The 13,662-nt window shown below is 36.3% G+C and overlaps 1 protein-coding gene across 3 annotated transcripts in view; it reads left to right on the top strand.

Moving 5' to 3' along the window:
• The window catches only part of LOC136027309 (rRNA N6-adenosine-methyltransferase ZCCHC4-like), a 46,679-nt gene extending 36,407 nt beyond the window's left edge, over positions 1 to 10,272 (top strand). For all 3 annotated transcript variants that reach the window (XM_065704426.1, XM_065704427.1, XM_065704428.1), the window contains 2 exons: positions 5,887 to 6,066; positions 10,121 to 10,272. In XM_065704426.1, the coding sequence (XP_065560498.1) occupies positions 5,887 to 6,066; positions 10,121 to 10,258 (318 nt within the window). In that variant the 3' untranslated portion in view covers positions 10,259 to 10,272. The remainder of the gene's footprint in view (positions 1 to 5,886; positions 6,067 to 10,120) is intronic.
• Positions 10,273 to 13,662: the final 3,390 nt, after the last annotated feature.

Raw genomic sequence — 13,662 nt, 5'->3', positions numbered from 1 at the left:
GCATTCTACAGAAACTCCCACGTGCAATATTTCCAAATCATCTGGGATGGGTAAAGTATTGCAGCAATGCAAACTTATTATTTGGGATGAGTGCACAATGGCACACAAAAAATCGCTCGAGGCTCTGGATCAATGCTTGAAAGATTTGAGAGGGAAGTCGAAACCCTTTGGCAGCACATTAATATTGCTTGCGGGAGATTTCAGGAAAACATTACCTATAATGCCTAGATCAACTCCTGCAGACGAAATGAATGCTTGCCTGAAAAATTCTAATTTATGGGCACACGTAAAAATATTAAAATTAACTACAAATATGCGTGTCCGATTGCAAAACGATGACTCTGGTCAAACATTTTCAGATCAATTGCTGGCAATTGGAAACGGAAAGCTCCCAGTAGACTCAATTTCAGGACGTATACAACTACCTGCTGATTTCTGTAATTTAGTGACGTCCAAAAATGAATTGATTGAAAAAGTATTTCCGAATATTCTAAAAAATTATAAAAATAATAAATGGCTAAGTGAAAGAGCGATTCTCGCACCCAAAAATATAGACGTCCACGAAATCAACAATATTGTTTTGACCAAGATTTGAGACCAGGCAGTCCTTTACAAGTCAGTCGACACAGTTTTGGAACCAAACGAAGCGGTTAATTATCCATCTGAATTTTTAAATTCCATAGATCTTTCAGGGTTTCCACCACACGTGCTACATCTAAAAATAGGCGTACCAATAATACTTTTAAGAAATATAAACCCACCAAAGCTTTGCAATGGCACTCGACTTGCCGTAAAAAAAAAACAATGGAAAACCTAATAGAGGCCACAATCTTGACAGGGCCTTTTGAGGGTGAGGCTGTTCTTATTCCTCGCATTCCCATGATTCCAACGGATCTGCCTTTTCAATTTAAAAGATTGCAATTCCCAATTCGATTAGCATTTGCAATCACCATTAACAAAGCTCAAGGTCAATCATTAGAAAAATGTGGTATAGATCTTAATACTGATTGTTTTTCCCATGGACAATTGTACGTTGCATGTTCGAGGGTCGGTAAACCTGACAATCTATTTATATGCAGCGACAATTGGACAGCGAAGAATGTTGTATATTCGCAAGTTTTACGCAGTTAATTTGTATTGCATCTATCTATCTATCTATCTATATAAAAACGAGTTGTGTGTATGCATGTTTGTTTGTTTGTAAAAAGAGCGTTTGCATATGACGTCATTATTAGTACATACGGCTTTGTATATGCACAGACAATGGGAAAGCCAAGAATGTTGTATATTCGCAATTTTTACGTAGTTTGAAACACATATATAAATCTATCTATATTCACAGGTGGGACACAGGGACACAACTACAATGGCGTGTAACTAATATGGCGCGTAACGACTTACGCGCGCGGGGGGGCTTGGGGGGCGCGAAGCGCCCCACCAACTAGGTGTTGGGGTGGCGCGAAGCGCCACCCCAACAGCTAATATGTATATATATATATATATATATATATATATATATATATATATATATATATATATATATATATATATATATATATATATATATATATATAACAAAAACTCAAACTGCCATAGCTCGAAAAGAAAACCTCTTGGGCATCAGGTAACAGGATTGAATGGAGCTTAAAAATATTTGTTTAAGAACCAAAGGTCAAAATCCCTTGTCTTTTATATTTTCTGGTACAATTCTAAACAAGTTGATTCCTTTATTCAATTTCCGACCAGTTCGATTTTTTTGAGTTTTCTGGAATTGTATATGAATCTAGAGCCTTATGCCAAAACCATGCCGAAATCGGACTGAACAACTGCGATCTAACCCATATATGGAGGAAGGGAGGATAACTTTTTAGAATCTTGTCATCAGCTCATGTACCACAAGGTTAGATCGCAAAGAGAATTATTGAAAATAATAAGTGGTGGTCCAGTTATGTGTTGAGTGCCTAAACACAATCCAAAATCTTTGCGTTCTAAATTATTGTCATCATGATATCTATTTCTGCTCATTTCATTTTGGATTTATAAGACTTTATTTCTGTTTGTTCCTGGACTAAATCTTCATCTTTTTTTGAGGAGCTTAATCTGTGTTTTTTTTTGGGGGGGGGGGGGGTAGTGGGAATTTCTTTTAGATTAATTTTTGTTTGTGTTTTAGTTGACGTTGTTTATTACGGAGCTATTGCAGGCAAAACATTGGCAACAAATAATCAGTTCAATTAACAAAACCGGGAGGAATGACACTAATAAGGGAACTGAATCACCGAGCTTGAGTAACAATAATGATGTCAGGGATCTTATTAGACCTTCTGGTGATTTAACTATTGCTCTCACACGATGACAAACGTAATAGGAACTTGACAAACTTGTAAAAAGAAGAACTTGATCTCCGTCTCTCCGTACTTGTAAAAGTTCGCAAGACCAAAAAGTATTTAGTTGTGAGGTGTTCACATATTTTATATTTACAAGTATGTAGCTATACGAAGTGATGATAATCAAGGTAGAATGGCAAAGGCGCTGGGTTCTTTTTCATAGTTGAAAAAGCTTGTAAGAATAGAAGCATAAGTCTTCGAACTAAGATTAGGATACTGGAAACCAGGGCAATGAAAGTGGCCAAGTATGACTCTCAAACTTAAGTGCCTCGAAAGGTATGGGAGAATATGCTAGATTGTTTCCTGAGGATTTGTCTAAGGATAGTTTTAGGTACTCCTCTGACTGACTGTATATCAAATAACAAGCTCTACGAAAAAATTATTTCGATCCCACTTCTTAGGGCTATGATGAACGAAAAGTTAAAATGGCTAGACCATGTTCTGCGAGTTGATGATGGTAGACTGTCAATAATCGTGTTTTTAGCCACCTATTTAGGGGCAAATAAAAAGCAAAATGTCTTTAAAAGGGGTGGGAAAAGGTCATAAAAAAGATTTAAAGGAAACCGATGCTTCATGGGAGGAAATAAGGGGGCGATCCTTGAACTGGTAGAGGAACGGTATGAGAAGGAGGAAGAAGCACATCTGCCGGCTTCAGGTAGATTGGTGCTGCTGTTAGTAGTAGCTGTAATTGTAGCACGTGGCCATAAAAGATTGAACTGTGTTTTTCAAAATGAGCAATAAATAGTCAGTGTGCATTAATAATGAATGAGTGAATCATTCCATTAACCATCATCACTCAAAGTAAAAACGATGGAGTAAAGAGAGAGAGAAAAGCAGGATAAGAAGTTATTGTTCACAAAAATGCATAACATCGTCATAAAAACAATTCAAAAAAGAATATCCATCAAGGGGTGGTCCGTCTTTTTACTACACAGGCTAGAGGCCAGGCTATCAGCACTAAGATTAGGGTCGGCAATCAAATATTTTTTTCATGAGGAAACTATTTTGGGATGGATTGGGGAGCTGAAGAAGGAACTTGACAAATTTGGAAAACGGTTTTCTAATCTCTTTCTTATGTGGCTGTCAGAAAACAGCCACCGAGCTTTGACCGAAGTGCAAGTCTCGTTTGAGCATCAGCGTAAAGGATTGCCTTATTCAGCTGAAGGTCTTCAGAACCATGCCAAGGCTGACTTAGCCTAAAAATTTCAATAGCAATGCAAACTGAAGAAATATCGATGCTGTACAAAACACATATGGGTAGGACTTTTGACAGTGGTATAACTATGCTGTTATTGAACCTGGCTGTTGAGGTTTTAGCAGCTTATCAGGCCCTTTTTAACAGGGAGCGTAAGGTTGCCTTCCTTTAGATGTTTTGACTGCACCATCGATTGACTTATTTTGATAATTAGCGGGCTGGAAGTCAAATTTCAGCTTCTAAGTTTATATATATATCGTACAGTAACGCAAGTACACTAGGGTTTTGTAAACCACCCTTGAAGGTCCATACCAAGCATAATATTATTCTTAAAAGGAGTTTTGATCAGTCATCTTAAAAATGAATCTCTGTATAAAAAAATCCTCTTATATCCCCTTTGCCCGGGAAGATGCCGAGTAATTTTCAGTCAGATTAGCAAAAAAATGGTTTCGATTAGCTTCCTCAGAAATGGGAAGTCTATGAAAATAATTTTTGGTCAAACTCAAAGCAGAATTAAGTCCTTTAGTAACGTAAACACGGATAATTCAACAAACTGTCTTTGCAGAAATAATTGGGAAAAACACAGGTTCAGCCAGATAGGAGGCCCAGGAAATGGTGAAGCCTAGAGCCGCTTGGCAGCCTAGGGTGGGATCCATGCAAACTTTTTGTAGTCCCTTTCCAACTTCGAAGCCATGTTACTAAGAAATCAGAAGAGCGTGTGCTTTCAAGTTTCCACTAATGTCATTTCCATTTCGATTTTTATTGAATAGTACCTTACGTCATTGTAATCTGAAGGTTATAATCAGCTTTGGGAAAGAGAGTAAAGCAAGGGACCTTAGTTATGGAAACTCAGGCTTTATGATATGGTTTTCAAGTAAAAGGTTATAGGAGAAATGTGCCACGTCATCGACAGGCTTGTTAAGTTTGAAAACGTGTACAAACCAGGTAGATGAAAACAAACCTAGATTAAAATTTGCTTATAAAATAATCACTTGATATTTTTACTCTAATTTGTCTGTCTTAATTTAATATAGTAGAAATTCCACAAGATCCAATTTTAGCTGAGTGGCGCTGTAAGTTTGCTGGGGCAGGATCTGTTGTGAGAGGTTTGCAAGGCAGAGGTGATTTTTTTCAACCTATGGACCACAGGGTCCCGTATCTCTCGTATCTTGACTTCATTGTGATCGCTACTAAAACCATGACATTTTTCGGCCATATCTGTAATTGTCGGTCCACTTGATTAGTATGTTGGGAAAAACCAACAGGGAGTTGGTTTAAAAAGATGACGTATGAAGGATGGTCAAAGATGTGCTGGACATGGCCAAAAAGTTGTCAAGAGCATAAAGTTTGCTTTTTCTTCGAGTGGGTTCCAATTGACATATCAAGCTTATTTCATGCAACCTATCATTTAGGAGTTTCATGACATGGCCCATGTAAAAACCCTCCACAACTGCATGGATTTTTATATCGTGTACCTGGATGTTGACTTTTGATTGGATTTTTACAATCATTGTAGAAAAAGGGGATAGTAGTGCCTGAAGAAAGTAAACTTTGAGACCAGACATTAAGAGTTTTCGTTTAAGTAGATCTGCAATGCCCTTAATATGTAGTGAATCAAGGCATATTTTATGCTCTTCACTAGATACCTTGTTGCATTTTTGCTTATATTATTAATCTTTTTTAACATTGCCCTTTTGATCAAAAGAAGAGGGTAACCATTTCCAAGCAAAGGATTATTGGAGAGAGTTAGTTCAGGCCTCAGTTCCAGTTCTGAAGAGCGCGCTACTGTAGCTCTGTCGGCTATAGAGGTTATCACCAAGCTCCTAATAGTAGCGGGGGTGTATTGAATTGAATCTAAGATACCTGTTACTATGGTTGGGTTTTCTACAAATACTCAGGTCAAATTTATTCCCTCTTCTAGAGCTGAGGACCTTAAGAAAGGGAAGATTGGCCGGGTTCTCATCTGCTCTGAGGTCCTATTGGCCCAGGGTGCATACCTAGTATTCTGTAAGTCGGTCGGACAAAACTAATTTTGTGCGCTTACCCTTTTGTGCGAAATTTGCTCTGTATGTTGAAGAACTTCAGGGATGAAGATGATAAGTACACTTTCGTATTTTTGAAACAAAGTACATTTCACTGCATTTTGAAAGCAGTTCTTCCTGAAAATGCAAATTGTTCTCCAGAATGGGTGCTGGATTAAGAGATTAGCTGATAAACTGTCGATTGATTACTTGAGTCTTGAACAGTTGTTTTCGGAGCGTTTGTTTGGATAACTAAATTTTAATTTCCATATTTATTTTCAATTAGGATGGGAGAACTTACGTTCATTGTAATACATGCAACCGGTGTGTTAAGCCTTCTTGGAAGCACTGTGATAAGTGTCAAAGATGTTGCCTAACAGATCACCCCTGTGGTTTGATTGGACCACCCTTATGCAAAAGTTGTAAGCAAGAAGGACATAAGTGGAGGGACTGTCACTTGAGAGAAGTAAGTCTTATCTTTGGGCATGTTTCAGTACATGTTGAAGTTTGTTGAAAGATAATGTGAACTTGGCTAAAAGTATTATTCTCACCTGTAAGTCAGGACTAGTCACGCAGTTGCTCTTGGACAGCATTTGTATGTGTGACTCGTTTATCTAACTGTAAAATTCTACAAATAATGTCTCACGCAATTGTTCCAGGGGAAGTGCCTATTAAGACTTGAATTTCAGACTTTTTATAACATCACTATTATCGAACCAACAATTTGACAGATAACTAAAAATGTTCTTTTAGTTGTGGTCATCAAAATAACTTAACCATTAAACAGGGATAAGCTATTTAAGGGATGTAGCGTGCAGAAGGCTGTAGGATTCTGCATCCTCCCTCCAAGACATGAGACGGTATGTCTGTATATCCCAGATGCTGGATGTAAGTACGTTTTATCTCTTTTAATTTTACGTAAATATGTGTGTCGGTAGTGGGAAGGTAGCACCCATAGACGCCTGGTAGTTTATGCCTGGTATATCTTCTGAAGCTTTAGCCTCAAACCCCGAAATGCGAAGAGATTTCTAATTTGAAAATAGTTGTAAAATAAAATTTAAAGTTTATTTAAAGCTGAAACGGGAAACGTGTTAGCAAAACAACAGAGCTGGGTAGGTATTTGCCCTCGAGATTTTTACCCCCCCCCCCCCCAGGATTCTGAAAATAACCGTTTTTGTTATTGCCATTTAGATATACTATCTTTTATATTTCCGTTGAAAAAATAGAAAAAAAACATATTTCCCCTTCACCTACATTTTAAAAAACACAACCACCCACCCCCAAAAAAAATTAATTTAAATTAGGGCCACGTGTACATTTCTAAATTGGGATATAAAATGTTGCCTTAAATCAAGAATAATAAGAAATAAAAAGATAGGATCAACATCATGGCCTCCCTTAAGAAACAATTTACGAATTCAACCCTCAGATGATAATTTGTTGCAACTTGTGATCGCACTGGTTAAGAATGCTGCTGATCGCATTGGTCGCCTCTGTTTTATTACTTACTCCCAGTTTCGTTAAAACGTCGAACGTCTAGACGTGACAAAGCGCCGTGTTTGTCTTAAAAAAAAGAATGAAGCTTTTGAGGCGTAGAAGAGGGGACAAGATCTAAAAACTCTGTCTCATGGTAATAAGTTGGAAGGAAGTATAACAGAGATGTTTTTGTAATTCAGCAAGTGTTTAAATTAGGAGGGGTTAAGTCCGAAAAATAACGAAATATCTTTTTTTTAATGATAATAATTTCCTTTTGAAGGGTTTCCTGGTTTAAGATATCGGAAAAGGGAAAGAATGACCCTGGAATCTTCAGTAAATCGATTCCTATGTTTCGGCTTCTTGCGACTTCTACACTCAAAAATCATTTTTTGCCATCTTACATCCGTCACAAGTTTATTATATCTGTAACGTGGACAGATACTCCTTATTTATTTTTTTTTTATTCGTGTTTGAATTCTCCCCTTTCCAATCACAATTCAACTTGATAAAATCTTAAATTAATTTCGAAAATTTAGCAATCTAGTAAACTACAACCCTGTACATCCCCGTTCTTTTCTTATGACATATTAGTATATCTATTATCTCTAGTGGTACTTTCTGGGTGGTTTTGTTTCTTAGGTCGAAGTATCAAAGGTTCTAAAGTATTATTTAGTCCATTCCTTTTTTCGACTCTTTCGCTTATGATCAATTTCAAATATGTGAATTTTTGCACCCTATTATGTCCTGCCCTGTTTGAACTGGTTTGGATTTCTTCCGACCCTTTCCTATTTTTTTATTTTTTATTCGCAGATTTAGTGGGCTGTTTATTACATACTCTGTTTTGCCCTGCATGCTTCTCAGTATACCTGGCTCATCCACCGAACTTGACAAACCTTATGTACTGTCTTTCCTGGTTTGATTTTGTGAGGGGCCAGAATGATTATACTAATGATGTTTAGTTGTGATAACTAAGATATAAGAAAACTGTATAGTGTTTGACACCCTAGAAAAGTCTCCCTCTAACGTTTGAGGCGTCGAACACCTGATTTATTGTTTGTGCTTGAATATTACTGTGGTTGAAAAGCATGATCCGATTCTGCTTCGGTAAGAAAGTTCCTTCTTTTGGTATGCTACTTATCCCATTCCAAACCTGTTTGGCTCTACGTTGCAGATCCCCAACGCGTAGACTCTGGTCTTTGTCTAATCTACTCTGCCGGTGTCCTTAAAGTTGACTATTCTACTAATTGTCCCTGTTGTTCCAAGGTGACGACCCTTCATTCCTTGATTAAATGCATTATTTCTACTCGTGTGATTTAACGGAACTTCCAGCTATGCAACATTTCTGTTTTGCTTTTGTAGCATAATACTTCTGGGTGCTTAAAATTACCTCAAATAGAAACATGTGGTCTTTCAAAAACGCTGTGAAATAAGTTGTTTCTCTTATTAATTCACGAAATTTCGTATTCATTACAAATTTAATAAAGGGCAATTGCATATCCTAGTCTGACACACTCCAATTCATGAACATGCTTAAAACGTTAGGGATGTCCTTGTTTTGTTTAACTGTAGCGCCCTTAAGCATAGGGTGAAAACTGGTCGTTTTAAGTGTGATATTTTGAGCAAGTCTAGTATTTCCGTGAAGATGGAAACTAAAAATTCCACCCTGTGGTCACTTACGATTTTTTTTACGTACGCGATACATCAAAACAAGTGTCTATACAAGCTCTTACCACAAATGTGACAAATTATTCAGAAAATGCTTTCAATTCTATATGTATTGTAATATATCTGTTGTTGCTAATAACGAATTGGAAATATTTATCTGTTATTGCCAGAAAGTATTTATTTGCATTTCTATACGCAAGGTCATTGTTAAGGTCCCTTGTTAAGCTTTGTTAAAAGTCTTGATAGATCGATTGTTGAAAATTTTCTACTTGGGCTCTTAGCGGGCTCTACACCGGTGAAAATCTCCCGGAGTAAAACTTTTGTAATACTAACAAATCCACAATCAATTCAAACCGGTCCAATTGAAATTTTAAATGTTACTTGAACTGCTTAAACAATTTTGTTGTAACTAAAATTGGCATATGAAATGTGATAATATATTTTCATGGGATATTTGTCATATCTTCTTTAGCCACACCTCTATAAATGATGTTGCATATTTGTGTATATCATTTGGTGTTTACAATTGGGGGGGGGGTTAATAGTCCCAGTATTCTGAATATCGTCACGTTTTCTCTGTCAACTATCTTTTAAGTAAACGTTTTAAATATACAAGCTAGAGCTTATCAATTTTCTCATTGCTTGAGTGAACAATCTTAACTTATATCAGCCAAATTTACATCATAAAACCAATAGTGACCAAAAAACCAATGGTGACCAAAAACTAGGTTTACTATTTTGAGAAGATGCATAATGTAGAACAATAGAAGAAATAGGGGAGTTCAGAATCTAACCAATTTCTAAGTTTCCCTCTTAGTTTTGTAAGACGTGCATGTAGTTCTGTTACAGAACTACATACACAAACTACAAAACTAAGAGAGAAACTGGTTCTGTAATCCAAGTCAGCTGAACCGTGATAATTGTCTGTTGCCTGTAATTTATTTATTAGTACCAAACACAGTAAGCTTTCAAGCTTTTCGCACTAAACATAATAAAAAGAAGTTATGACAATGCTGACAACATAATACACTCAGACGAATCTATGAAAAATAACAACTACAACAAACACTGACAAATAATACTATAAATGATTTAAATATGAATTACTGTGAAAATGTGTTTCTGCTAGTTTTGTTTTGAGTGTGTTTATATTATATGTTAGAAATGTTGCAGGTGGGAGGTCATTCCATGGCTTCCACACCCTGCTGTTAGATGAATGTTGGCGTATTTTCCTTTTTGAAAGCGAAGGGTACAATTTATGTGGGTGATAACGGGTCCTGTTATTGTCATTAAATGTGAAGAACTGTGATGTACTTATATTATCAATGCCTTTGATTATACGAAATTTGTTTGTAATCAAAACTAACTCTTCTTTTCAGGGAAAGCAAATATCAAAAAGAAAGCCATTAGATGATTTGATTGGAAGTAGTAAAAAAGAATGCACAAGTGCGAAAAAAAAGCGCAAGCTTTCCATAACTCATTGTGGCTCTGAGTGGTATGTTTCAGAAATAAAATGATTTTTTCTCCTCCATTTTACGCCTAATTTTTGAGGGCTACATCCATGTAGGGGCTATACTCATGATGAAGATTCGCGTTCTCAGAGACAATAACTATGCCTGTGTGGGAGGGGGGTATTTGTTGGTATTCATATGAATTCTAAAGGCACAATGCCAATCCTGAATTTAAAATTGTTGAAGCTATTGGAAACTTTTGTTTTAAGAGTTTAAGGCCAAGAAATAAAGGGAATACAATATTTATTTAAATACTAACACCAAGAGTAGAGAAAGCTGTAAGTGTGTTGTTTTTTTTTTTTACAAAAAATAAAGAGACAGATAATACTAAAACACTGTTTAGACACGGAGAAATTGCTACTTTAATAAAACTGTACATTTTCGTAAAATTCAGTTTGGCCTAACTTAGCTTCAAAAATACACAGACATGGCAGAGTTGATATTTTCTAATTAATTATTACACTTTCTCAGAATCAAATATAAATTATTAAAAGTATTTCAGCTAAAAAAAAAAGTCACATAGTCTAGATTTAAATTTTACAAAATTACTAAGAAATAAGAAGTGTGCTCGTTAATTTATATGAAAGGACTGAAGGTTGATTTGTTGATATTATTTGCAGTCGAGCAGACTGCTGACATTTTTAGAATCAAGATAGTCATGTCCGGAATTTCAAGTCAGGTTCATGGTCTTGTAAAACTGCTCGGTCCTCCTTTTCTGTATCAATAGATGTTTACTATTTACAGGAAACCAACACAAAACAATAGATATTTGCATTTCAAATCAAACCATGGCCCACAAAATAAAACAGCTGTCGTAATCCCTCTCGTCGATTGTGCCCTAAACATTTGTTCTGATTCCCACATCACAGCAGAACTAAACTTTATCAGGGACATACTTTTTGGAAATGGGTATTCTATTTCATTTATCAATAATACAATTCATCGTAGACTGGAAAGACACTCCCTTAAAATCAATGGTAGTTTACCATGTGAGAATCCTGATAAGCCCTCAAATATAGTTAACCTCCCATGCATCCCAAAAATTACTAAGAATCTTAAAAAAGTTTTGCACAAAAAATAGTCTGTATGTAGTATTTACCAATAATTTAAAAATCGTAAATCTCCTAAATTCTGGTAAAGATAAAATCCCAGTTACTTGCCAAAGAGGGGTCTATCAAATACCATGCGACTGCGGCAAATACTATGTAGGTAAAACTCAGCAGAATATAGAGAAACGCCTACAAAAACATAAAGATTATATCACCAAAGTTCTAAATTCTAATATTGCTTTTCTTTTGATTCTGCTTTAAGGAGCCATGTATTTGAAAGTCCTAGCCACAAAATACTTTTTGAGGAATCTGCCCTTATTAGCGATGACCTAGGCATAGAGAAAGTAGTTTGAGAAGCAATTGAAATCAGACTTAAGATTAATAATAATATTTCCTGAAATAGGGACTTGAAGGAATATTCACTTAATACTCTTTAAACAAATTTAATTAAAAATGATCTTACAAAACATTAAAAAACCAGTAGACATTAACACAGAACCAGTTACAAAAAGACCGTTGAGGTTAGCTGCCAAAAAGACAAGATTAGCGATGAAAACGTGTTTTAATAGTTCTTCTTTCATTTCAATGAATTTCCTTGTTTCACCTCACTTCATTTATCAGTCCTGGTTGAACTTCGCTGACCTAAGAATACTGGGACTATTCTAAAATTTTTAGTTTTAATGGTCGTTGTTGTTGTAAGTCTCTCTTCTTTTATGTATTTATGTTTTGCTGAGGACGGCCCTTAGACATAGGACCGAAATATTCATTCAAATTAGAATTCCACTGTCTTGCGAAAAGAATTCCTTATGGTTCTTCTTGTTTTGATCTTTGTGACAGCTCTTAATTACGGAACATGGACAGAATTCTGGATACAACTGTAGTTTGACTTCCATTCCTTGGAAGGGTGCATGAAGAATCTTTTATCTTATCTCACCTCCGAGATCGGCGCACCCCTTTCGAAGAGAAACCTAAGCTACTGAACTTGGTCTGGCCAATGCTTATGCAACAGAACTTGTTGCTATATTACTGTAGTAAATATAGTCGTAGTCAATCACAGTTTGTAGTCAGAGTTCAACCTGTCAACATTTCTCTAACATCAAAGCAACTGTACCAGAGACATTCCGTGATTGTTTACCAAATTCTCTAACCTCAAAGCAACTGTACCAGAGACATTCCGTGATTGCATGACCAAATGGGCAAACAAAATAATATTGTCCCGAGTGCAGACTGCGAGTTACATCTAACTCAATTAAATGTGTGAATTGTGACTTTTGGTTCCACGCAGGGGCCGAAAAGTGTGCCAGGGTAGATATTACCAATTGGAGTAACTCCTGGATGTGCCTTGATTGCTACTCTGAATCTATGGTAAACATTACTTCTTCTCGGGGTTTTTCAGCACCCCGTTCTGGCTTCCCTCGAACACCTAATACCCCTGATGAAAGAAAAATAATTTTTAGCATCATAAGTGACCTAAGCAGTCCTACTCCTTTTCCCGACCCTCCAAACAGCCAACTTTCTTTTTTAACAGAAAAACCAAACGTGCCTCACGAGGCTGCGCTTAGATCAGTCGTTCCTACAATTTCCCTTGCCCTATCCTAGCGCCCAGATCTGGAAGTTCTTCCCGAAGGCTCAACGCACGTATCGTGCTAAGCCACTGAATGCAGCATGAATAGATCTGTTCAAACAGACAGTGTCACGGCAACCCCCTCCTTACAACCAGATTCCGCAAAAACATTGACTTTGAAAGAAAAGTTAACGGATGCGTTCATGCTTATTACATTTTTTTTTTTTATCAATTTACAAAAGTGATTCAAGAAGTCAACCTACAAATAACTCCATCCCAAACTAGGTAAATAACACTTTAGTCTCTCATCATCAAAAAAGTGCATTGTCCTTAAGGTCAATCAATATTAATGAAAGAAGCAGAGGATTAATTTCGTCAACTTCAGCCTCTACAAGTTACATAAATCTAATTTCAGAAATTGTACCTGACCTCAATCCTCTATTCAACCTAATCATAATCGTGACCTTGATAACTCAATCAAAGATGCTCGAATTTGTTTTTACAGTACGGAACTATCTGCCTAATAATAATGACCTCGCTTTTAATCTACGCAAATGTGCTAATATAATTTTTACAGGTTTTTGCAAATCAGCAGATAAATGTGATTTTGGACATGGTCGTGCTCCAAGCAAGCTGCAGGAAAAAAGTATTTCAGATAATAGTTTTTTGAAAAATTGCAAGTCTTTAAAGCAATGAAATTGAAAATTAGGTCCAAAGTGCCCTTATAATCATGGATCTATTACCCGTAACCTCAAAAAACGAAATGAAGCTAGTACAAGAGTTTCTTCGTGTTTTTT

The sequence above is a fragment of the Artemia franciscana genome, chromosome 5 (genome assembly GCF_032884065.1).
Source record: "Artemia franciscana chromosome 5, ASM3288406v1, whole genome shotgun sequence".
Lineage (NCBI taxonomy): Eukaryota > Metazoa > Arthropoda > Branchiopoda > Anostraca > Artemiidae > Artemia > Artemia franciscana.
This window is presented reverse-complemented; position numbering and strand designations above follow the sequence as displayed.